This window comes from Carcharhinus amblyrhynchos, unplaced genomic scaffold, assembly GCF_965287045.1.
Source record: "Carcharhinus amblyrhynchos unplaced genomic scaffold, sCarAmb.v2.hapA scaffold_38, whole genome shotgun sequence".
In the NCBI taxonomy this organism is placed as follows: Eukaryota; Metazoa; Chordata; class Chondrichthyes; order Carcharhiniformes; family Carcharhinidae; genus Carcharhinus; species Carcharhinus amblyrhynchos.
In genome coordinates this window covers 10,794,715-10,822,174 of record NW_027649779.1, presented here as the reverse complement: position 1 = coordinate 10,822,174, position 27,460 = coordinate 10,794,715, and the positions used below count along the sequence as shown (strand labels likewise).

Here is a 27,460-nt window from a genome sequence, read left to right as displayed (position 1 = left end):
CTCTCACTCCATCAAAGTTTTTCTTTTTTTTCTCCACGCATCTCTGTGTCTCTCACCCTCTCAACCCTTATACTCTTAAATCTCTGATTAAAACTGTGTTTCTCACTTAATCACCTCATCTGTATACATCAACATCTTACTCCCTCTTCACTCATCACTCTCTCCCTCTCCCTCATCCCAGTTGCCATTTCCTGTCGGACCCTCCCCTCCATTTCTCTCGCCAACGCCTTTACATCATGTCTATTTGTGTATCCCAGAACAGGACACAATACAGCAGCTCAGTTATTTAACGTGAGCGCTGCACCGAGTCATTTTGGTAGGCCAAACTTGAATGCGGATTACGGAGTCAATGGCAGAGTCCTGAAGAATATGAAGGAACAGAGAGATCTTGGGTTTCATATCCACAAAGCTATAAAGGTTGCCACTCAAGTGGACAGAGCAGTGAAGAAGGCTTATAGTGTGTTAGCGTTTATTAACATGGGGTTTGAGTTTAAGAGCCGTGGGGTTATGCTGCAACTATACAGGACCTTGGTGAGACCACACTTGGAATATTGTGTGCAGTTCTGGTCACCTCACTATAAGAAGGAGGTGGAAACATTGGAGAGAGTGCAGAAGAGATTTACCAGGATGCTGCCTGGTTTGGAGGGTAGGTCTTATGAGGAAAGGTTGAGGGGAGGGAGCTGGGGCCTTTCTCTTTGGAGCGGAGGAGGATGAGAGGCGATTGAATAGAGGTTTATAAGATGATGATGGGGATAGATAGAGTTGACGTGCAGACATTATTTCCTCGAGTCGATTTAGCTGTTACGCGGGGGCATAACTATAAGGTTCATGGTGGGGGATATAAGAGGGATGTCCGAGATAGATTCTTTACTCAGAGAGTGGTCGGGGTGTGGAATGCACTATCTGCTGTGATAGTGGAGTCGACACTTTAGGAACTTTCAAGCGTTTATTGGATAGGCGCATGAAGCACACCAGTATGATAAGGAGTGGGGTAGCTTGATCTTGGATTTAGACAACACGTTGCACATAATCGTGGGCCGAAGGGCTTCTAGTGTGTCCCGTGTTCTATTTAAGATGGAGCTGAATTCCCTCAAGTTTAAGATACTTACATAGACACCATTCCTCTTACAGTATCTGATCCCCACAGATTCTCTCCCACACTCCCTCTCCCTATATATTTCAATCAATCTTCCTCTTTTTCGTTTCCATCTCTCAGAGATTCCTTCTCTCAGTTCTACCCATTCATAATCTTCATCCGGTTCTCTCCCTGTATAAGGTTGTGGATGAGAGTTGACACAAGTGTCAGCTGGAGCCTGTGTATTACTTGACATGGTTAAATCTGTTTTTTTTTTACTTTGAGGTGATGTGTCTGTATCTGTTGCATTGTCTGAATTTTTTGTGATGTCCCATTGTTTCGTAATGTTTTCTCAGTTTGAGCAGATGGATTAAATTTAGGGGTAAAATAATTCTCTTTGCACCTTAATACTTCCAGATTATTGATTAGTAGAATTTTGGAATTTAGGGTCACCCATAACCCACTTAAGCCATTAAACTGAATATCCACAGTTAAACATCACACAGAGAGAGACGTGGTAACAGTTGCAACTTAGTTACTGAATGGTCACAGTCCAGATATCACTGTAACAAACTGAGATCTCGAATGGGCCTGATGGCGTTTGAGTAGATAGTGTATTTCCACTCATTATTCGTTGAACAATGTGATCAATGGAATCCAGTGTTTTGAACGAGGTCAGTCAATTAACAAATAAATATTTTCCATCACTGAACTGAATGTTGTAATCTGTTTGTTCATGTGTTAAAAAAAAATTGCTCTACCTCAATGTCTCTCAGGTGCTTCTATAGTGTATAAATTAAAGGCTTTGGGAATGGAAAACCTCACAGTTTAAGACAGAGGGATTGCGAGCAGTACAAAGGGACTCATTACTACACACTGAGAATGCTTTATCCAGTTCAGAAAGCTTTGAAAATAATCTACCCAATCATTGTCATTATCGACGTTCCTGGTAAGTAACTATAACCAAGTCGTGTCAATCTGTGTTTAAATTCTGAACGAAAATGTCCCATGCTAATCTTCTGTTCACTGCTATACATACTCCAGGTGCATGATGGAATTTATTTGTATTAAACTTCTTGTATTATGTCTATGATTTCAATTATTGTCATGAACAAATAAAACTCACCATTTCACTGATGAATGAAATTATTGTACTTAATTTTATTTTGTACGTTTAGAGATTGAATCTCAGTGAAGGTAATCACTGAATGTTATAGAAATAAGAATAAATTCAAATTTTGCATGTGGAATATCTGACACCAGTGAATAAATATTACCCGGTCTATTTGTCAATGTCGAATTGTAATGCTTGTGGTTCTTTCAGCAGAGTGGAACATCTGATCTAAGTATCCAGCTATTTATGACATTATATGCCTGCAATGTTCTGTGTATAGAACATTAGTGAGGCCATGGCTATAGTGACATGTGCACTTCTGGTCGCAACTTTTTCGGAAGGATGTGATTGCATCTGTAACTATTTTTATCAAGTGTGGTCAGCGTTGCATTGTAGGCCAGTATGTATGTTCAGTAAGATGCCAGAAGAAACTAACTGGTTCATATGAATTTCAGCACAGCATTGGCAAAGTCCTACGTGGGAGACATGTAAAGAATGTTAATTCACATGGGATACAGAGTAATTTGATAAAATGCATTCAAAATTGACTCAGTTATCGAAGCAGAGGCTGATGATAAAAAGTTGTTTTAGTAACTCCAAGCCAGCATCCAGTGGTGTACAGTAGAGATCTGTGTTGGCCCCCTATTATCCGGAATTAATGCAAATATCACATTGATGACTCTGTCGGGGGTATGATTAATAATTTTGCTGAATACACCAAAAACGGAAGGATGCTGAAGACAGCGCGTGGAGCATTGGGCTACAAAAAGATGTAGATGGAATGGTCAAATATGCAAATCAGTGGCAGATGGTCTTTCACTCTGAAAGGCCTGAGATGATACAATTTGGAAGGAGTAATTTAACAAGGAAGTACAAAAGGTATGGTAGGATACAAGGAAGTTCAGTGGAACAAAGGAACCTTGACATGGTTCTCTGAAAGCAGACGGGCATTTTAGTTGGGTAGTGAAAAAGTATGGAACACTTACCATTATCACTCATGACATAGATTACAAAAGCGGGGAAGTCATGTTGAGCTGTATAGAACATGACTGAGGCCACAACTATGGTATTGTGTGCACTTCTGGTCGCTACTTTTTTCGGAGGGATGTGATTGCACGAGGTGGATGTACTGGCAAAGGATATACTGGCTCTGGAGAAGGTGCAGAGGAAATTCACTCGGTGGATTGCGGAGTTGAGAGTGTTGGCTTATGAGGAGAGACTGAGGAGACTGAGGAGACTGAGGATATACTAATTGGAATTCCGAAGAATGAGGGGTGATCTTATAGAGACATATAGGAATATGAAGGGAATAGATAAGATGGAAACAGGGGAATTGTTTCCACTGGCGGGTGAAACTAGAACTAGGGGGCGTAGCCTCAAAATAAGGTGAAGCAGATTTAGGACTGAGTTGAGGAGGAACTTCTCACACAAAAGATTGTGAATCTGTAGAATTCCCTGCCCAGTGAAGCCAATGAGGCTACCTCGTTGTATGTTTTTAAGGCAAGGATAGATACATATCTGAACAGAAAAGGAATTAAGGATTATGGTGAGAGGTTGGGTGAGTGGAGCTGAGTCCATGAAAAGATCAGCCATGATCTTATTGAATGGTGGAGCAGGCTCAAGGGTCCAGATGGCCTACCCCTGCTCCTATTTCTCATGTTCTTATGCAGAGGAGAGTCACCAGGATGCTGTCTGGTATGGAATATCAATGTTATAAAAAAAAAATTGGATAGGCTTGTGTTGTTTTTTTTGGAACAGAAATGACTGAGGTGCAATCTGATGGTGTTATCCAATATTGTGGGACAGAGGGACAGAGTGGAGAAGCAAGAGCTGTTCCCCTTAGTTGAATGGTCAGTCACAGTGTGCAAGGTTTAAGGTGAGGGTAAGGAGGGTTGTGAAGATTTTTTTTAACCCAGTAGGTAATGACAGTACCGAATGCCCTGCATTGGAGATTGGTAGAAGTGATTTGATTCGCAAACTTTAAAACAAGTATCTGGATGAACACTTCACACTTCCGTGCTATGGGCCAAGTGCTGGCAGATGGGGTTAAATGTGATTTTAACTGTTTATCGCGTGCACGTGCAGATACATTTGGCCAAAGCGCTGTATGATTCTATCGTTCTATACCTCTCTCTTTTTTTGTCTCCTTACTGTCCCCTTTCTCCCATACCTTCAAATCAGGCAGAAAGTTGAAATGGCAAAAAAAAAGATACAGATCTCCCAATAGAATCTTCTAAAACTGAATAAAATGTTCGTCCTCCCCCACCCCCATCTCCAGTCCCATTCTCAGTATCCAGAAGCTACTCAACTCCCTCTCTCAGTTTGGGATGGGGCTGCAGATTCCTTCCTGACACTCCTAAAATCATTCTCCCAGGATTTTTCTCCACAAGTTCAGACTATCTGAAAGGGTGTGATTGGAGTTGCATCCAGCGTGTATACCCTGGAGACCTTCACATATTGCCTCTCTTTCACTTCCTCCCTCACCTTCCTCCTCCTTTCTCTGTTTTGAAATTTGGCTTCCACCTCTCTCTGTTTCACCTACATTCTTCCTTTTTCACCTTCCGCTCACTCTCTGTAATTGTGAAGATGGATGTTCTTATCTAGGTCGTGATCCCCGCACCAACCAACCCACTACCTCTTCTTTTATCCTCCTTCTACGTACTTCTTGCTGTCTGTATCTCTGCAACTTCCTCTGCCTCTCACGCACTCTGTTTTCAACGAAGCGATGCAATATTTCTGACCATCTTTGCCAATAACCGCAAATCACATTGCTGCGAGGGGCTGAGAAGTGACACAGTATCTGGGCTCTCCAGGTTGCCCAATTGTCTGCCTCTGGAGAAAAGCATCCGCAACAGTCCTCTGGGGTTGACAGACAGCAAGGAATGTATAAATAAATAAACAAACTAATACATTATTAGGCACAGGGGGCCTTATTTTGAAACAATCTACCAAAGGAATTGACACAGTGTGTTGCCATACTGCGTGAGGAAGGGAGAGAGAGAGAGAGAGAGAGAGAGAGAGAAAGATGCTGGGGGAGATGAACAGGAATGGGATAGAAGGCGTGAGAGAGAGAGAAATTTTTGAGACAGATAGAGAGAGATGGGGAGAAACGCCCTTAAATGTATCGTGAGTAGAACTGACAAGGGGGAGCCAGTCCAAACGCTTTCAGAAAACGTTTGTCAAAGTCCCCGATAAGACATTATCGTTCAGGATTAAATTAAATAGATTGTGAATTGGATTGAGATGGTCAGACAACTGCTTGGCAATGATGAAACAAAGAGTAGGAATGAGTTGGTTCTTTTCAAATTGTCAGGCAGTAAGGCAGTGTGGTGCTACAGGGATCCGTGCTGAGGCCCTGGCTATTCACAACATATATTACTGACTTGACAAGTGAACAAAATATAACATCTCAAAGTTTGCAGTTGATACCAAATTGGGTGGAAGGGAGAAGAGTGACGAGGATGCAGAAATCCATTAGCATGATCTGGACAGGTTGGGTGAGTGGGTAAATTAATGACAGATGCAGTATAGTTTGGATAAATGTGAGATTATTCACTTTGGAAGTAAAAACATGAAGGCAAATTACTACCTGAGTGGCAGCAAATTGGGAAAGATGAGGGGGCAGCGAGACCTGGTTATCCTTGTGCACCAGTTCTGAAAGCAAACATGCATTTGCAGCAAACTGTTTAGAAGGCAAATGTGGGCCTTCACGGTGAGAAGCTTCAAAGTACAGGAACAGGAATTTGGTTACAATGTGGGTTGGTGAGGCCACAATTATAATATTGCGTGCAGCGTTTGTCTCCTTTTCAGAGGAAGGATGTTCTTGCTCTCGAGGGAGTGCAGCAACAGTTTATTAGGCTGATTCCTGGGGTGGTGGAACTGATGTATGAGGAGAGATTGGTTAGATTAGGATCGTTTTCGCTGAAATTCAGATGAATGAGGGGGATTTCGTACAGACTCATAAAATTCTAACAGGCTGAGAACAGATGTTCCCGATGGTGGGACTGTCCAGACCCAGGGATATCAGCCTGAGGAAACAGGGTAGACCATTAAAGACAGGGATGAGAAGTCATTTCTTCACCCAAAGAGTGGTAAGATTGTGAATTTTACTGCCACAGGAAGTAGTTGATGTCAAAATGTGGAGTGTATTCAAAAGGCGACTAGACATAGCATTTGGGCTGAGCAGTATGAAAAAATATGGGAAGAAAGTAGCATTGGGCTATTGAGTTGGACGATCAGACATGATTGTGATGAATGGTGGAGCAGGCTCGAAGGGCCAAATAGCCTCCTCCTCTTTTTTGATTCAACATTAAAAGTGGGAGAGAGAGATATTGCAGGGAAATGGATAAATAAGGGGTGAAAGCTAGATTGAAAGTTAAGAATGGAAAGAGATTGGATGGGAGAGAAACCTGGAGATCAGGGAAGAAAACTGCAAAGGGAAACGAATAAGATGGCAAGAGTCAGATTAGGAAAGAAATGGGGGATGTGTAGAGAAAGGGAAAGAATAATGGAAAGAAAGAAAAACAGAACAAGCCATCTGGAAACTACAATCATAAAAAGCTGGGAGAAAAAAAAACAGAATGAGGAAGAGATTTGGGAAGGGAACGAACAATCCTGAAGTGACATCAAAATCAATCAGTAGACCTGTCGAGAGAATGTTCAATCCGGTGGGGTCTTTGACAATTGGGTGCAGGAACGGATAGCAGATTATATTGCCAATCTCTGACATCCTTCTGTCCATTTCCGGTTCAATTAGGAAATCCGTCAGCTAACTCTGTAAAACAGATCAGATGAGAAACGGAACCTCTCAGTAATATCTGTCTGATCGGAATTTGCAGATTTGTTCCATTTACGTTGATAGATGTGTAATTCATGTCTTTCTGATCCCCTGTCACAATTAACCAGCAGTGTTACATTGGCACTTACCAGTCTGCAATGTTAATCTCTAAGTGAACTCCTCCAACAACGGCGCCACATCGGGAACTCCTGCCCATTGGATTGATGTTGAAATCTTCTCCTTATTGTCGGTTCAGAGATTTTTTCTCACTAATTTTCAGGTTCTTATTTCTTGGTTTTTTTTCTCTCTCTGACAGTTAATTTATTGGGAATTGTGATCCTGAGTCGGGGAAAGTGTGGCCTCTCCACCTGCACCACTCGCTACCTGGTGGCCATGGCAATGGCGGATCTACTGTTCATCATTATAAACCCCATTCTCAACTACATAAATAATTATTATTTCCCCCTGAATTTCCTGTTCCTCACATCTGTATGTCAGGTTAAAGCTGTCCTGGAAACTTCAACAGCAGACTGTTCTGTCTGGTTCACCGTCACTTTCTCTTTTGACCGATTTGTGGCCATTCGCTGCCAAAAATTGAAAACTAAATATTGCACTGGGAAAACTGCAGCTGTGGTTCTGGCAACATCCGGCATTCTGCTCTCTGTGAAAAACATTCCCTTCTACTTTGTATATGAACATCAACTGATAATCGACAATGTCAAGTGGGGATGTACTCCCAAGACAAGTGCTTGGACTGATCCCGGGTGGATTGGTTTTAACTGGTTTAATCAGGTTTTAACCCCACTGCTCCCATTCAGTTTAATCCTGTTGATTAATGCTCTAACAGTCAGTCACATTTTCGTGACCAGTCGAGTGCGGAAGGGGCTGAAGGCTCAGACTAAGGGAGATGATCGCAGAGACCCCGAAATGGAGAGCAGAAGGAAGTCAATGATTTTACCCTTTAGCATATCCGGAGCATTCATTCTGCTCTGGTCAGTTTATGTTGTAAAATTTTTCTATGCAGATGTGAGAGGATTAGTTTACCTCACTATTCCTGAATATACATTTCAAACAGTCGGATTTATCCTGCGGGATTTAAATTGCTGCACAAACACATTTATTTATGCAGTGACTCAATCCAAGTTCAGGGAGCAGATCGGAATCGCAGTGAAATACCTGGTTACAGCAATTACTAATTTAATGAAGAGACAAAACTGAGTGACATCAAATAAGCCCTGGATGATTAACTGACCTCCTCAGCCAATAATAGACAGTGTCAATAACTGACCAACTCAGACAATCAAAGACTAGATTTCTAACAACTGCCAGAGCCAATCAGAGACGGGAATGCTAAACGACAACCTCGGCCAATCAGAGATTAGATCGCTAAAGGACTGCTTCGGCCAATGAGGGACCAGTCGGCTAAATAGACACCTCAACCAATCAGAGACTAATTCCATAACTGGCCGCATCATCATGTAAGAAACTGGAATGTAGAGCGACCGCCTCAGCCAATCAGAGGCGGGATTGCTAAACGACTTTTTCAGTCAAACAGATATTTGATTGCTAAACCAGCTTAAAGTCCAGTAGTTTTATTTGTGATTGTGAACTTGTGGAGGGCTGCTCCTTCATCAGCTGTGATAATCTGGTTGCCTCATTGGGTTGGCTGTTCGCCTCAAGGGGCTTGTCGAAGGGCTGCCTGAGCCTCATTCGACTGATGATTTTCTCTCCTTCTGCCGCATGACCAATGGGTCCATTTTGTTAGTGGGGCAGAAATGGGCCCTCGACTGAGAATTTCGATTTCATCTGGTTGAAGGGTGTAGTCCGGCAAGTTGACAATGGACTTCACTGTATTGGTAGTGTTTTCTACTGTGGTATGGGGGAGGCTTGGTTGCTGCTGGTGGGAATGTCGAGTTTCTCAAGTTTCATCTTCTTGTTGTGCATGCAGATGGTGTAGTTTTGTTGTCTTGTCTGTTTGGTGGCCTGTACTTTCTGGTCTGCTGTGTCCTGAGCACAAGTTCAGAATAAGAACAAAGAAAAAGAACAAAATCAGCCCGGGAAACGGGCCCTCCGGCCCAACGAGCCCGCGCCGCCATCTCAACACCACCAGTCCACCTCTCCACCCACGACCCCTGTCTAATGTTTTATGGCCATCCAGATTGAGGGAAACTGATTTAGGGACAATTTATTTCTGCCAATCAGCCTAACAGCACCTCTTTGGGGTGTGGGAGGAAACAGGAGCACCCGGAGAAAACCCACACAAGCACAGGGAGAATGCACAAACTCCCACAGACACTGGCCCAAATCCATGTGTCTGCACAGCAATCAGTGATAGTCACTGAGCTGTCGTCTTGCCCAGTATCTTGTCCAGTTTAGGCACACACTAACGACATGAAGCACGAGGCCAATCTCGAACAACCAAGAGCAGCCCCAGTACGACCCATCGCGTTTATGCCCCTCGTTGGACACGAGGTGGGCCGTTTTAAACCTGTGAATGAAAAGAGAAAAAGCATTATTATCATACTATACCCATTTACATTACCAGGGACGCCCCAATGTTAATGACCCTTATTTAAAAAGATCTCCTATATCCACCCATCTCCAACTCAGTCATGTGCCTGTCTAAGTTACTCTTAAAGGACTCTAGCGTGTTTGCCTCCACCACCTTACATGGCAGAGCATTCCATACCCCCACTACCCTCTGTGTGAAAAACCTCCCTCTAATATCTGTGTTGTACCTCTCCCCCCTCACCTTAAGTCCATGGTCCCTTGCCCTACGTGTCTCTATTATAGGAAATAGCTTACCTCTGTTTACTCTATCTATACCCTTCATAATCTTATATACCTCTATAAGATCCCCCTCAGTCGGCTCGTTCAAGGGAAAAGAGCCCCAATTTCTTCAATCCTTCCTCATACCCCAGTCCTTCCATACCAGGCAACATCCTGGTAACCCTCCTCTGCACTCTCTCCGGATTCTCCATGTCCTTCCAGTAGTAAGGCAACCAGAACTGGACGCAGTACTCCAAATGCGGCCTAACTAACGTTCTGTACAACTGCAACATTAGACTCCAGCTCTTATATTCTATACCCCTTCCTATAAAGGCTAACATACCATAGGCTTTCTTCACCACACTCTCCACTTGCACTGCCACCTTCAATATTGTCTCTACCTTAGTTTCCAGGCTGTGACATCCGCTGTAGAGTAATGTACAAGGTGAGTGAGGAGTGTGAGAGAGATGCAACAGCAACGTCTCTCGGCATAATCTGTATTGTCGGCAGCATTGACTGAGTTCGTGACCTGTATCCTTTTGGGACCTTGTTTGCTTTCTTGCATTTTGTAGGAATTTGATGTTTGTGTTGATGTGGGTGGTATCGTTGAAGATCCGCTCCACTTTGAACCGATGGTTTGTTGCTGTTGGTGATAGCCATGATGTAGAGGTGCTGGCATTGGACTGGAGTCGTCATAGAAAGAAGTCTCACAACACCAAGTTAAAGTCCAACAGCTGCATTTGGTAGCAACTTTTGGAGCACTGTTCCTTCATCAGGTGAATGGAGAGTTCACAAACAGGGCCTATATAGATCGACAGAATTGCAAGGTAATGGTTGCAACTGAAGACTTTGCAGGCAATCAAGTCTTTACAGTTACAGATAATGCGAATAGAGAGAGAGATAATCACATGTTAAAGAGGTATGCATTGTCTCAAACCATGACAATTAGTAGAATTTTGCAAGCTCCGGCCAAATGTTTGTGTTTACATATAGTGTGACATGAACCCAAGGTCCGGGTTGAAACCATCCTCACACAGGTGGAACTTGGCTATCGGTCTCTGCTCAGTGATTTGGTATTGTAATGTGTCTTGAAAGCTGCCTTGGAGAACGCTGACCCAATGATTAGAGGCTGATTGCCCCTGACTGCTAACCTGTTCTCCGACAGGAAGGGGACACTCCTGCCTGGTGACTGTCCTGCGGTATCTACTTATACAATTTGATAGAGTCTGCATTGTTTCACCAATGTACCACACCTCGGGGCATCCTTTCCTGCAGTGCATAACTTAGACCACATTGGCCGAGTCACATGAGTATATATCGTGTGCCTGCTGGATAGTGTCCTCATTTGTGATGGTGATATCCATGTCGATGATCCGGCACGTCCTACAGAGGTCGTTGTCTGGTGTCCAGATCGCTATTTTCCTGAAGGCTGGGTCGTTTGCTGCAACAATTGTTTGTTTGAGGTTGTGTGGTTGTCTGAAGGCAGGTACTGGGGGTATGGGGAGGCCTTGACCAGATGTTCGTCTTCATCGATGACATGTTGAAGGCTCCGAAGAAAATCTCATAGCTTTTCTGGTCCGTGAAAGTACTGGATGATGAAGGATAATGAGTCGGTCATGTCCTGTGTTTAAATTCTGAGGAGGTCGATGCAATGCTGATCGGGGAAAATGTCAGCAGTCAATCCCGCTCAGCTTCCGATTTCCGGGTCAGTGTCCTGCAAAGGTGGCCTTCAAGACACAGGGCAATGCATAATCACCGGGCAGAAACTGATAGCCAAGTTCAGCACGAGTGCGGCCTCAACGTTGAGTTCTTGCTGTACTGCATATCGTTCTCAGTATTTGGCCTGAGCTTGTGAAATCTTGTTAACTACCCTGCCTTGAGACAATTCATACTTCTTTAACCTGTGAGTCATGCTCTCGACAATTGTATTTTCTGTAGCTCTAAAGACTTAATTACCTGTCGAGACTCGCATTCCAACTACTTGCTTGCATTTGCATCTGTTTATGTTTATAGTATATATATGCGATGTTTGTAAACCCAGTTCTCCACTCACCTGAGGATGGAGCAACGCTTCAAAAGTTTGTGATTCCAAATAAACCTTTTGGACATTAACCAGGTGTTGTGAGATTTCTTATTGTCTCTTAACATCATTCCCTTTGTCAAATAATAAAAAAACTCCAGCCTTCCCTCTTATCACAAGACCATTTGTTCTTTCTTCCTCTCCCCCTGTCTTTTCCCTGACTCTGCACTGGTTAGAAAAATACTAAATATCTGAATTCTTCCTAATAAAAGACCACCAAACTGAAACATGCTCTCCATTTCCCTCAGTTTCACAAAATGTTCTGTTGTGAGATGGCATTTGTAATATGTGCAATGTCTTGTCTTTGGGTAAAGGTTGATCAGTTTTCCCGTTCTGAACCACACCTGCCTTAATAACATAGGGAATATCATAGAATCCTTCAGTGAAGATGGAGGCGATTCTAGTCTGCACTAAACACAAACCAACCCATGCCCTATCTCCATAACCCCACGCATTTACCCTCGCTAATCCCCGTGACAATAAGGGGCAACTTTGCATGACCAATCCACCTAACCCGCACATCTCTGGAATTTGGCAGGAAATCGTAACAGCCGGGGGAAGCCCACCCAGACGCGGAAAGAACATGTCGTCTCTGAACAGATAGTGACCCAAGCCAGGAATCGAGCCCAGGTCCCTGGTGCTGTGAGACATCACACCAATCCACTGGTTAGGTAAGGTTAATAAGGAAAGGAAACCCATTTTAAATAATAATAATACACCAGATGTGTCACCATTTTCCATAAGAAAGCAAACACAATGTGAATGACTATTTTTATTTTCATTCATTCATGGACGTGATGTCGCTGGCTGGGCTAGCATTTGTAGCTTGTGTCTAGTTACCAATCAACTCAATGGCTTGCTTAACCCTTTTACAGGATAGTTATGAAATAAGCATCGTGATGAGGATTTGGAGTGATGTGTAGGCCAGAATAGGAAAGGGCGGCGGATTCCCCAGTCTATTCAACTTCACTTCATAACAAAAATTCCGCAGCACTGGAGAACAATAGACTGCAATGTTACAATTCTGGATCAGAATCTGAGAACAATACGCTACAATGTTCCAATACTGGATAAAAACCTGAGAACAATAGACAGCAATGCCTCAGATTCTGAGAGCAATAGACAGTAACGTTCCTTCAGTTCGAATTCCACCATCTGCTGTAGTGGGATTCGACCCAATGATCCACCAGACATTAGGTGAGTTTTTCAATTAATTGTCTAGTGATAATACCACTAGGCCATTTCCTCCCTAACTTATGTTGAGGTTATTGGAATATATCTTTGGTTTGGATGGAGACGAGGAGTTGAGTTTTTTTAGTAATGTCACAAGTCTGCTTATATTAACACTGTAATGAAGTTACTGTGGAAATCCACGTGTCGCCACACTTTGGCGCCTGTTCGGGCAAAACTGATGGCGAATTTAGCATGGCAAATGCACCCTAACGAGCAGGTCTTTTGGACTGAGGGAGGAAACCGGAGCACCTGGAGGAAACCCATGATGACACAGGGGAGGACACACAAACTCCACACAGTGAACAAGGCCAGCACTCAAAATCTGGTCCCTGGCACTGTGAGGCAACACTATTAACTACTGTGCCACCACAATGCAGCCGCTAGTGACTTTGCTCTCTATGCTTCAAGTGGCAAGAACAATCCAGTTAATTGCAGGCCATGAGCCCTACATCAACGGTAGGAAAGTTATTGAAGAGGATTCTTCGAGAAGGATCTGTTCCCATTTGGAAGTAAGTGGACGCATTAGTGAGAGGCAACATGGTTTTGTGAAGGGGAGATCGTGTCTCACTAACTTGATCGAGTGTTTTTGAGGAAGATGATTAACGAGGAGAAGGTAGTGGATGTTATCTACATGGACTTCAGTAAGGTCTTTGACAAGATCCCTCTTAGCAGACTAATGCAGAACATGAAATCACATGGGATCAGAGGTGAGCTGGCAAGGTCGATACAAAACTGGCTTGGTCAAAAAAGACAGAGTGTAGCAGTGGGAGGTTGTCTTTTTCTGAATGATGGTTATGACAAGTGGCATTCCTCAGGGATCAGAGCTGAGAACTTCCCTTTTTGCAACATTGTGTATGACACAACGGTTGCAAGTTTGTTGGTGATAAAAAAGTTGATGGATTTGCAGATAGTGGTGAGGACCATAAGAGGATACAGCAAGATATGGATCGATTGGAGACTTGGGCGGAGAGGTGGAAAAACGTAATTTGACCTCACTGGAATGGCAGAGGTTGAGGGGTGACCTGATAGAAGTCTACACGATTATGAGAGGGGTGGACAGAGTGGGTAGTCAGAAGCTTTTTTTTCCCAGAGTGGAAGAGTCATTTACTCGGTGGCACAGGTTCAAGGTGCGACGGTCAAGGTTTAAAGGAGATTACGAGGCAGATTTTTTTTTCTACAAAAGTGTTGGCGGGTGCCTGTAACTCATTGCCGGGGGAAGTAGTGGAAGCGGATACGGTAGTGACTTTTAAGAGGCATCTTGACAAGTACATGAATAGGATGGGAACGGAGGAATATGGACCCTGGAAGGGGAAGGATTTTAGTTCAGTTGACGCAGCATGGTCAGTGCAGGCTTGGAGGGCCAAACGGGCCTATTCCTGTGCTGTAATTTTCTTTGTTCTTACTCTAAAGCCTGAAAAAAAAGGAATGATTTTAGCGTTTAATGAATCAAGTCACAAAGCTATTGGAGGCGATGAATGGCAAAAAGTTCAATGATGTATATTATCCTTACGGTAATATTTACGGGCATATCCTGATAAAATATAAATGGGTTTATGTTAATGCTAAAGTAAATGATCTCGAAACCAATAATATTTGTGCATTGAGAGGTGCGTTCAGGTCTCCACACTTAAACCTTTACATTGATCTTAAAAGAAAACATATACTATGATCATTCCAATGCGGGTAGGGTGGTCTGTCGGAGACTCGGTGCAGACTCAATGGGCCATATGGCCTCCTTCTGCACTGTCATGTCTGCCTCTCCATTATTTCCAACTTCCCATACTTCCCTGAACCTCAACGCCGCATCTAGGCTGTAAGTTCTCTTCTTTGCGTGTAAAAAGTGTTGGATTGAACAGGGTGAGGTGAAACTGTTTGTTTAGTGACTGTAATTGATGTGAGTCTCCATGGACCTGATTAGTGTGCCTGGAGGGATTTCCCCCTTCTAATAATAAGGGATTCCGTTCAGTGTGTTGTCCCATTGAGTCAGCGGGAGCGACAACTCCAACACTAACAGCGATCAGCGGCTGTGGAGAGAGAGGGAGCGAGAGGAGAGATCAGAATCTGGGGACAATGACCCAGAATGTTCCAACAATTGATCAGAATCTGGGAACAATGGATTGGAAGTTTCCAGTCACCGACAACACTTTATACTATTGGATTTATTTGTTAACCTTAGATAATTGGAGGATGCCATTAGCTTTTCGGATTGAAAGTCTACTGAAGGTGATTCAGCACGTTTACTATCCCATCTTGGCGATTGTTGGAGTTCCGGGTAAGTCCCTGTCTGGAATTGTACCAGTCCGACTGCCACTGGAATCGAAGCAAGCAAGGGTCAGAGCATGGGAAGATCTGTTGAACACGGGGAGGATTTTGCAGTTTTCGGAAAAGTGAGGCTGTAAAGTTCTGTCCCCAGTTCCTAATTCTAGAAAGGCTGTTTAACTGTATTGATTTCCTTGTCATTTACTGTACTGGGTTTGCTGCTCTTGTTGTTTCTGTTGAATCACTATATCCAGTTATTAATTCTTTCAGCCGCTGACAATTGTCTCAGTGCCTATGGGCTAGGGTGTCTTCTGTGTGCTGTGACTATCCATAGACATGTGACCTAACACTAATCCTTTGTGAGAAAAATATAAAGCAGAATCGTTTTTTACCATCTACATGTAATGCCAGCTCACTGACAATTGCCCACCCAGTCACCACGCTGCAGAATGCATTTTATTGATCATGTTTGCACAGCAGGATCTCAAGAGAAAACATGTTTCATATTGAAATTCATTCATCAATGTCACAAGTATGCAAACATTAACACTGCAATGAAGTTGCTATAAAAATCCCCGAGTTGCCACACTCCGGCGCCTGTTCAGGTACACTGAGGGAGAATTTAGCATGGCCAATGCATCAAACCAGCACAACTTTCAGATTTTTGGGGGAAACCGGAGCACCTGGAGGAAACCCACGCAGACACAGAGAGAACGAGTAGACTCTGCACACACAGTAGCCAAGCCTGAAATTGAACCAGGGAGCCTAGTGCTATGAGGCAACAACACTATCCCCTGTACCACCACAAACTTTCCTGGGGTCACAGAAACACAAACATACATGTATTAATAGAGACATTTACTGGTAGAAGCAATCAGATTTAGACACTTGTTCACACTCACACACAAATTCAGAAGCCAACATTGTTGTAAGCCTCCGGAATAACACACACTTAGGAGCACTCATCAGGTACTCTGGTGCTCACACACAACACGCCGCCACATACACACACACACACATACACACAGACACATGCATAGGAATAATGGTGTTAATGGCTCAGCTGTCGTTGATAAACATGAGTCGGTGTTACAGGGTTGACTGTAGTGTCAGAGAGATGGGATTTTGGACCAGTTGCGGATGTAGTGAACCGTAGTGGATCCAGGAAATCTGGGAAGCCGGAACTGATTCATGCCATGACTAACCTTTTCATGCATTTCATAATATTGGATGTCGGAGTCACAGGATGAGAGTCATTAGGCAGCTTGCTTGGCTTTTCCTTTGCTACTGGTCTTTGTTTGAGTTTTTACCTGGTGCATATATTGACAACATTCCTGCCATGAGAGGACTCATGGAGATGTAAATATAATAGAGATTCTGCGCTTCAGGGCATCAGGATCTCCCTCTGCCAACTGTTAGTATTGTCCAAAGGAAAGGGTCAAACCAACACTGTTTGGTACCAGCTCTGTTGCGGGAGTTGTCAGTGAGCTGTCTGAGAGACAACAGATTACCACCTACAGGACTCCACTCCGCATCTTCTGTTAGGGTTTACTGTCTCATCCTTCTTACCCTCCAAATCCTTCACAGGCAGAGGGGATATTTACCTGTAGCTGAGTGAGGGATAATGTTGAGGACTCCCTGGAAAGCTCTTTCCCAAATGTTAACGTTGTGTCTCTACCAAGGAGCAGTACGGTGGCATAGTGGTTAGTACTGCTGTCTCACAGCATCAGGAACCTGGGTTCAGTTCCAGTTTTGGGTCATTGTCTGTGTTGAGTTTGTACATTCTCTCTGTGTCTGTACAGGTTTACTCCAGATGCTCTACTTTCCCCTCACACTCCAATAGACGTGCTGGCTTAAAAAATGTATTCCAATTGTTATGATAATGTACTTTTTAAAAAAAAACCATCGTAAGTCTAAATGGTAATTCCTTCCATTGAATCATATCTAATTTTATTCTGTATTTCCTTCCTGACAGTGAACATAATCACAATTGTGACACTGAGGAGCAGAAACTGTGGTCTGTCCAAATGTGTCACTCGTTACCTGGTGGCCATGTCAGCGGGGGATCTGCTGGTCATTCTCCTCGACCTGATATTGAGACACATTCCCATTGTTTATCAGGAACACTTTTATTTCCTGCTGTCACTCCCCGTGTGTAACATCCACGCCGTCCTGCTTTATGCAGCCACTGACTGTTCTGTCTGGTTCACCGTCACTTTCACCTTTGATCGATTTGTGGCCATTTGCTGCCCCAAGCTGAAAAGTAAATATTGCACTGAGAAATCGGCGTCTGTGGTTCTGGGAACAGTGACAGTGCTGAGCTGTTTAAAGAACATTATCTGGTATTTTATGTTATTAAATACATATCGGCTGGGGAACTTCCCCTGGTTTTGTCACGTCACAACTGGTGTTATGTACTCTCTGGTCTGGGGAACAATCGAGTTCCTCCATTACATTCTGAACCCGTGTGCCCCATTCGTCCTGATTCTGCTGCTGAATGCTCTCACCGTCAGACACATTTTAGTGAGCAGCAGAGTCCGCAGGAGACTCCGGGCTCACCGCAGCGGTGAGAATCCAAGAGACCCAGAGTTGGAGAGTCGAAGGAAATCCATCATTTTCCTATTTGTTATCTCAGCCAATTTCATTATCTTATGGTCAATATTCATGGTTTATTCAGCATGGAATCGCATGTATGATTTGGGGTTTAAATTTAGATTAGACTTTTATGTTATGGAATTGGGCTTCATGCTGCAACTCACAAGTTGCTGTACAAATACTGCTATTTACGCTGTGACACAAACTCAGTTCAGGCAGCAGCTAAAAAATCTACTGAAATATCCCCTTACTGCAATTTTTCAACTCAATACAGCCTGAGAGGAAATGACAACAACAAGACCTCTGACTCTTCCTATTGGGCATTCAAACTGTAAATCACCAAACAGCCTCACAGAGATAGAAAGACTGACAGATAGATAGAGAGGACAATGTTAGCAACAGTGAGATTATTAGACAGAGAGTAGCAAAGAGAGGGAAAGGCACGAAGACTTGGAGAGCAAAGAATTTGAAAGAGTTTCCAACAGGTACAGGAAAATAAACAGGGAGACAATGAGATAGAAGAGAGACAAAGACAGAGCCTCACAGAATGTGAAAGACAGAAATAGTGAGGAAAATGGCGAGGGAGATAAACAGGGAATGAGAAAGACAGAAATAATGAGGAAAATGGCGAGAGAGATGTACAGGGAATGAGAAAGGGAGATAGAGGAAGACAGATTGGAGTTTGTAATACGAGAGGGAGAGGGAGACAAGGGGGGGTGGGGGAACGGGAGGCAAAAAGTGGTGCAGAAGGAAATAGCCAGAGACAGATAGAAACAGAGATATCGAGACACAGAGCAGGAGTGAATGGGAAAGAGTGGGACTGAAAAAGCACAATGGACAAAGCAAGAGCAAAAGTCAGAGTGAGGTGGGTGGGGGGGCAGAGAGACAAATAAATTAAAGAGGGACAGGGAGTGGGAGTAGGAGAGTGACACTGGGGGGGGGGGGTGCAGGAGAGACAGAGGGAGAGTGGGGGGGAGGTGGAGAGACAGCAAAAGACAGAGTGAAACATCCAGAGAGACAGAGGCACAGAGAGACATAGAGAAAGAGTGACAGAGAGAGAGAGCCACAAGAAACATAGAAAGAGGTAGAGAGATATATCTAAGGACTTCAACAGTAACCATCAGGTGGAGCTTTGGAATATGAGCTCCCTGATTGAGGCAGTTAATGCTGTCCAATCCGGGAGCCCTGCAGACATGCATAGTATGGTGCGTCTGGGTAACTGGAATTCAGGATGTGTACACTCAGGTGTGGATGTGATGGACTGTAGGTTTATCACTTTAGCATTAATGCAAGAGCTCAGCTAATGTTCTGGGCACACGGATTCTGATCACGTCGCGGCAGATGGTGGAACTTGAGTAAATATATCTGGAGTTTAGAATTCGTTAGTGACCATAAAAACATTGTCCATTTTCAGAAAGACCCATCTGGTTTATCAATGTCATGATGTGGATATGCCGGCGTTGGACTGGGGTAAACACAGTAAAAAGTCTGACAACACCAGGTTTAAGTCCAATCGATTTATTTGATAGTAAATTCACTAGCTTTCGAGGTTACCCTCTTCGTCAGGTGAATGTTTGTCACCAGAACTCTCCATTCACCTGACAAAGAGGGTAACCTCGAAATTTAGTGAATTTACGATCAAATAAATCGGTTGGACTTAAACCTGGTGTTGTCAGACTTTTTACTGTGTTTATCAATGTCCCAAGGAAGGGCCACAGCAATGTGGTTGACACTTCATTGCCCACTGAACATGGGCAACTAGGCATCAGATTTGCAAAGGAAGATGCCTTGAGTTGGCTCCAATTAACAGACACTGGTCATATCCCCAGTGGAAGAGACTGTAATCATGAACTTTTTCAAAACTCTCCCAGTGGCAGCCAATAATATTTGGCTTTGGATACAAAATTACCCTGTCCTGAATAAACTGAAGCAGCGAGAGCTGATGGGAGAAACCAAAAGGCCGTTACAGCCTGAATTGCACCCATATTGGAGTGGAAGAGGACAGCTGACTGTGGAAGATGGCACACGCCGATGGGGTTCAAGAGTGTCATCCTGAGCCAAGGTTCACCATCTCATCCTCGCGGTACTCGTGGCCACCCAGGAGTGACAAACTTAATAACCTCCAAATTGCCACGTCTGTGGCCAGGTATTTGGTCGTGGGTCAGTGTTGGCAATATCAACAAGGGACGAATGTCACCAGTCACTACTCTTCACACTTGGGAATGGCTGGAACGGCCGTAGACGTGGCTGCACATGGACAGTGCCGGACCGTTCATGGGGTCTATGTTCCTGATAATGGTAGATGCTGATTCACAAATGATGGCCATACACAGGGTGAGTTCATCAAACACAAGGACAAGAGTGGAGAAACCTCACTCCTCTTTCTTGACACCCGGGATCCCGCAGCTGTTGGTTTCTGAAAATGGTCCACCCTTCATGAGCCAGGAATTTGTGCATTGCATGAAGTTGAACAGAATTTGACACGTTAGGACAGTGTCCATATTCCCCATCATCCAACGGTCTGGCAGAAAGAGCGGCCCAAACAGTAAAAAGAGGTTCAAAAAACTATCCCACAGCCTCCTTTGACACCAAACTATCCAGATTGCTCTTCAATTACAGGACAACACCACCTCCCCCCCCCCCACCCCTCCCAATCACCAGTCCCCTCCCCTCTTCAACAAATGGAATAGCCCAAGCAGAGTTGCTCATGATCACTCTTCCCAAAGTTAACTCTGATCCTCCGAGGGCGGGAGCTGACACCCAGTGCCGTTTCCATCAACTGGGACAGGCCCTTAAAGGCAGTTGTTAGGCTATTAGTTAAGAATCATGGCAATGGATACGCTGGTTATGAGGCACGTTCAGGTCAGGAACAGGGCCAGTTTCCTATCAAGTCCGCTTGGGAGATACCATCGATGGGAATGTTTCAAACATCTACAAACCATAAGAACATAAGAAATAGAAGCAGGAGTAGGCCATCTAGCCCCTCGAGCCTGCCCCGCAATTCAATAAGATCATGGCTAATCTGTCGTGTCTCAGTTCCACATTCTCGCCCTCTCCCCATAACCCTTAATCCCCTTGCTTAACAAAAACCTATCAACCCGCATCTTAAATATATTCAGCGAGGCAGCCTCCACCACTTCAACGGGCAGGGAATTCCAGAGATTCACCACCCTTTGAGTGAAGAAGTTCCTCCTCAACTCCGTTCTAAACCGCCCCCCGTTTGTCTTGAGGCTGTTCCATCTAGTCCTACGGTCCTTTCTGAGCGGGAAGAGTCTCTCCACCTCTATCCTATCCATCCCATTCATCATCTTATATGTCTCAATGAGATCTCCCCTCATTCTTCTAAACCATTCTTATTTGTCTCAATGAGGTCTCCCCTCATTCTTCTAAACTATGAAACCCCAAGACATGCAGGGAAAATCAATTCCCGGCACACCCGGAACTTTGGAAAGAATTCCAGATACTCCGGCTCCTGCTCTCCATCTCCACCAGTGAGAAACTCGGAGTCTGAAATGGACACAGCGGGTTTAGCCTCTCGGCCACATTGTCTCTCGATAAAGGTAACTCGGGCCACAACGCTCATGGTGGAAGGGGCGAGCTCCGGCCTGCTGAACCCCACTCACTTCCGAGGCTGAGCTGGAGGAACCAGACCCAGCATTGAAATTTCAAAGAAAGGCTTCCAAGCCCGTCAGCCCTCGGCGGTTACTCAGACCTAGAGGGGGAGGGGTGTAATAACTTAAAATTGATTAATGATTTGGGCATGACCAAGTATGAACTTCGGAACTGAGGCCTGTGAAATCTGCCTATTGAAGGATCTCCACAGACTGTAAGTTGCAGAGAGTGAAACGCTGAGAGTTGGGGAAAGTGTGGGAGTTTAGGGAAGTGGGTGGAGAGGTGTTGCTGTGCCTTGTGTCCCTTACTACCCGGTCCATACAGCCATGTCCAGTTGGGTAGGTGTCTATCAGGTATTACAGTTCAGAAAGTGACGTGGGACAAACAGAAGTTGCTGATTGTTGATTAAGTCCTTGGAAGGAAAACTGAGGAAATTTTCTGAGTAGCTCCTACTGATGCCATAACTTCAGGAAGGATTCCTCATGTTGTTAATGTTCGAGGTACGAATCCGCTCACTGCTGCTGATGGAATTTGAATTAAATAAAAATTGTCTGGAAATAAAAATCTACTGATGACCATAAAACCATATTTGATTGTCGAAAGGACCAATTTCTTTCACTAATGTCCTTTAGGGAAGGAAATCTACCAGGGAGAGGGGAATAAAGCAAAGGTGAATTCGCTGAAGTGGAACTAGAGAACAGGGCCAGTAAAACTCAGAGAAAGAGCAGAAATAGTGTGGCTCCTAATTAAAGCGGGTCCGGCAGGCTGAACTGCATTTGTTTCAATACAAAAAGTGTAACAGGTCAGGCTGATGGACTTGGAGATTGGATTCGTTCTTGGAACTGTGATGTTGCTGCTATTACAGAGACTTGGTTAAGGAAAGGAGAGGAATGACAGCTTAACGTACAAGGATACAGATAATTCAAGCAGGATATAGAGTGATGTAACAGGGGAAGGACGTTATCAAGACTGGTAAGGAGAATATTGCAGCAGTACTGCAGGAGGACTGCACCCAATGTACTTTGCATGGCTTATACAGCGAGGCAGTATGGGTAGAGTGCAGGAATAGGAAGGGTGTACTGACAAGATTCGGCATTTTCTATTGGCCTCCCAACAACCAGCCGACATCCTTCTATGAACTCCAATCTCGGACAATATCGTTCAATGTTCATTTTTCAGCAACCGGCTCGCAGACTCACAAGCGCCAGCGCCTGCAGTCGTTGTGGCCCGCCAGCAGATGGTGGTGTTGTATCACTTTAATCTCAAGTGTAGTGCAGCAGGTTTGAGAAGCTATTTGAGGAAAAAATATTTCCTTGTTTCCATGGAAAGGAACAAATAGTAAAGCGGGAGGGATCTAATGGAAATAGTAGACAGTGTGAAGGGAAATATTGTCTGCCTACAATGTCCTCCATCGGCCCCTAATGAAGCAGAGCCTTTGCTGTTTAGAATTACCTGAAACTCGTCTGTGACAGATCAGTTTATGAGTGAAATCACGGAGGTTCTCTTCATTCTTCACTCATTCTGTCCCTGGATTTTAACCTAAAAAGGCAGAGATGAAGGTGTCTTTGCACGGATGGGTCACTGGGTGGCGCAGTGACTCTTTCACTGCCTTGAGATCAACCACATCTCACACATGACTGCGGGAACATGCCTGTCTGGGAAAGGGGGCAAACCACATAATAGCGAAAATGGAGCCGAGTGGGTGGGTTTCGGAGAACGGAATTAAGCCAAGCCAGAGACAATTTTTTTTTATTTAAAAATTATTTAAAAAATCAGAGAATATTTTACAGCGAAATTATTTTTTATGTTACAAAAGTGAACATAACGATCGAGCTGCACATTGAGAACAGAACACATGCACAGGGAATCCATCAATATTTGTACATCTGTTACATACACCACAAAGAGAATACAGACCTTAATAGAAAGAGGAATTATCAGATGTGAATAAGGATTGAGAAAAGTTGCTTATGTATACATGAAATTTAAACTGCGGGAAAACTATTAACCACAGTTAAATTATAACAAAAATCAAGTTACGTACTTTTCACACTGGAAACTGAAATAACGTCTATGATTGCCTCCGTTACAGATTCAGAATGATAAACTGAGAGAATTTGAGTCATAGGGAGATCTTGATAATCATCTTATCGTCCAACATTCAACCCATCATTTGATCTGTAAAATAAAGAGACAATGGTGAAGCAGATGTTTATGATGCGGGACGTTAATGTTAGAGTTTTTAATCAGTGAAACATTGAGACATTTTTCAAATCCATTCTGCCAGTTTGAAATGTGAGTGAACTGAATCATCTCACCTTCACCAGAGTGACGGCAGTGCTGTAGAAAATGCTCAGTAAGAACAGGACGATGAATGTGGAAGCGGTTGTCCAGATGTTCCTGTAATCATCCTCATTACTTTCAATCCAGATGCGATCGGTGGGGTCTAGGGAACGGAGACCAGGAAATGAAATTAGATTACTTTATTTATCCAGGTAATCTTGCTGTTACTTTTTCTTTCCCCGTTCTTCTTCATAAGCGGTTAGTTTATTCTCTTGTATAATTTTCAATGTATATTTACTGTTAAATTCAGGACACTCAGTAACCGATCTCCGTAATTGTTTTCACATTTGATCTTTACGCACATTCCTTGGACAGTCCATGTCAGAAAGCACTGAAGATGTTTTCTTGAGTGTTAGTTCATTTTTGATCAATTTGGCACGATCCTTCATTGAAGAATATTATGACTGATATGGAGGAACGTTCACTGATCAATGATTGTTTTCACAGATTGTGACTGATCTGTAAACTGTGAATGCTGCTGTTTAAGAACTGGGATGTAATTTCTGATCTTTTCTTATTTGTGGTTGTAATGGTTAGAAGGTCACGAGCTTAATCCAGTTTCTCAACGTGTTTTCGGTGCAATGTACATTGGGCTATTTGTCGGTAGATATGTCCATTAAAATTCATGTTTAAATTTTACTTTCATCATTTACGTACCATTTGTATTTAAGATGTTGCATTTGTGTGCGTGCACATCATCATCTCGTGCTCTCCGCATTAATCTTTGGCTGTGAGTTAATATATGTACAAGAGCTTTAATGTACACGTTCATTTACCTGTTTTTGTTGATTTGTGTAGTTGTGTGTCTGCATCTGTGTGTATATTTTATTCTTCTATCATTGTGTATGTGTGGCTCTACTATTGAGTTAAGTTTATGTATATGTATTAATGCCACTCTTAATGGGTGCACATGCGTTTCTGCCTATTACTATGTGAAAATTTCTGTCCTTCTAGTAATGTTTGTTTCCCTTTCTGTGTGCGTCTGTTCCCCATGTGCGTGCGTGTGTACGTGTTAACATGTATGTATATACGTGTTGATGGTTCTTTATAACGATGTCTTGATGTTTTTGTTTCGATATGTAGTACTATGTGCTATGGTGTTATGTGCTGTATGAACATGCGAATGTTTGTGTCTACATGTTTGCGTGCAATTGTTTTGCTGTCAGTTCATCTGTATACAGTCTGCTTATTTGTTTATTTGCATTTCCATACATGTTTGTCAATGTGTATAACATTTTGTGTCTCTATATCCATATTTCTGTCAGCGTGAATGTGTGCTAACATACATACATATGTTATGTATATATATAATTATTTGAGTATGTGTTAGTGTTTGCGTATTTATGTGGATCTGTATGCATGTGTATCTGTCTGTGTTGTGCCTATGAATGTATGTGTTTGTGTTCGGGTCTGCGTACCGGCTCACATAAATGTATGTACTTGTGTGATTTATGTGTATACGTGTGCGTGCGTTAGTATGTACTTGATTGTATGCGTATGTTGCTGTTTTAGTGCCTGTTTGTACAAGCGCGAGTCTATATATTAGTGTGTGTGTGTAACAGAGAGAGAGAGAGAGAGAGAGAGAGAATGTGTGTGTGTGTGTGTGTGTGTGTGTGCGTGCCGATGTTTATTTGTGTGTAGATGTATTTGTGTATGGGTGATTTTTTTCTTGTGTGGGTGTATTTGTGTCTATTTGTGTAAGTGTGTATTTGTGTTTATGTATGTGTTGTCCATGAGTGCATTTGTGTGCGCATTCATATTTCTCCGCATGTATGTTCGTTTGTGTAAGTATTACATGCGTCTATGTTGTGTGAAGTTGTATCGTTGTGTATGCACGTATCTGTGTGGTTTTGTGTATGTGTATGTGTTGTGCATTTGTGTGTTTCTGTGCCTGTATTTGAATGCCCCTGTCCGTATTTCTGTATTTGTGCATGGTTTTGTGTGTGCGTATTTGAATGTGTCTTTCTATATTTGTGTGCATGTTTATGAATATGTGTATTTGTGCATATATTTATGCATTTGTGTCGATGTGTGTGTGTGTGTGTGTGTGTGTGTGTGTGTGTGTTTGAGTATGTACGCCTATGTGTGTATTTATAATTTTGACAGTTTGGGGCAGTATTGTCAGTGTGTGTATTTGCTAACTCTTGCTTCAATTTTCACCCTCAATCAATAACTGAACATGATCCAGTCAATACGAATAATGGAGCACATTTTCAAAGTGTTGCTGTAGAAATTTATTTTGTGTGAGTGGCACCGTGATATCAGGAGAAAGAATAAAATAATTCATTGATGCATCTCAGAAATCTTAGCGGCAGAACAGTGAAAACCGTGGAGGATTCTATTACTTGTTTAAATTTGTATTATGGGGAATCAATGCCAGCACATGAAAAAGAATGTTGAAACGTGTTTAAATTGTGTTGCGTAAGGTTATGTGTATTACGATGATGAAGGTAAAGATATTTAAATATCAGCAGCGAGTAAACTAATTTGTGCTATTGGCAACTGGGTCCTTATAGTAGACAGCTGGTCCCTTCCAAACACGCTACTTCGGGAGAGGGAGGACAGTAGGCTCAGAGTTTCCCTCTCTCTACCCGGTGATGCGATGTATCTGATGGTTCTAACCACTGAGGTGATGGAGGTGCAGTGGATTAAATGATGACATTTCTCCTGTTTTCATTGAGGAAGTTGTGGTACATGGATTAGCTATTGCTCCTCCCCTCTCTTTGTTGGGTTAGTAGGAATCCGGTATGTTAACACGTTCACTCTCCCTCTCTCTGATGGGGGGGTTGTTGCTCCATGTTTCTGTGTGACCCTCACTTCAGTTCCCATGAGATGTGGTGTAGCAGCAGAAAACTGACATCAATGGATAAAGGCATGGACAATGAGGGAAGCAGGAACTCAGATATGTACATGTTGTGTTTGTTTGTCAGAAATGTTGAAATTGTCGCATTTTTCCTCAGTGGGAGGAAAGTCAGTGAAGATATCTTGCAGAATCCTCTGATGAATGTGCTCTACTCTGTCACTAACACAGGGTGTAGCTGAGCAGGGAGCATTGGTTCAACAAGACTTGGGTCTGAGACCTGAAAATATCTGACTCAAACTAAAGATATGCAATGGAAGTAAAAGTGAAAAAAAAAATCAATTAAACAATTGGGTATTTCCTTTATCATGAGAGGGAAAATATTTTATTCTTTTTATTGAGGTTTTTAATGTAAGCGATTCTCATTGACATGAATTAACAGTGTCCATCAGTGCAAGGGAAATGTTCACAAAACTGGGTTTACCGCTGGATTTGTCAACTGTTCTGTTGATGATCTTCAAGGGGATGGCTTCATGTCCCACCACACAGGAGTAAGAAGCGCCGCTGGACCATTCCTCTGCTGCAATAGATAACAGGCTGTACATGAAGAAGGAGCTATTGCCGGTCTCCGCCACCACCTCGGTGTTCCTGTAGTTCCCGGGATTCACCAGCTTGTCGTTGACGGTCCACTTGACGAAGACCTCTCGGGGGGAGAAACCTCTCACTAAGCAGCTGAGGGAGACGAAACTCTGAGCGGAGACTTCTTCTGCCGAGGGCAGGAGGACAGAGACGACCGGTTCCCG

General features: G+C 43.3%; 1 protein-coding gene and 1 long non-coding RNA gene across 2 annotated transcripts in view; one reads left to right on the top strand and one right to left on the bottom strand.

The window, feature by feature from the left end:
• The window catches only part of LOC145362544 (uncharacterized), a 538,269-nt gene that overhangs the window by 234,989 nt on the left and 275,820 nt on the right, over positions 1–27,460 (bottom strand). The gene's annotated exons all lie outside the window — the stretch shown is intronic.
• On the top strand, positions 15,236–18,181 carry LOC145362334 (putative G-protein coupled receptor 139). The gene is made up of 2 exons (XM_080218408.1): positions 15,236–15,320; positions 17,283–18,181. The coding sequence occupies exons 1-2, from the start codon at positions 15,236–15,238 to the stop codon at positions 18,179–18,181; spliced, it is 984 nt and encodes a 327-aa protein (XP_080074534.1).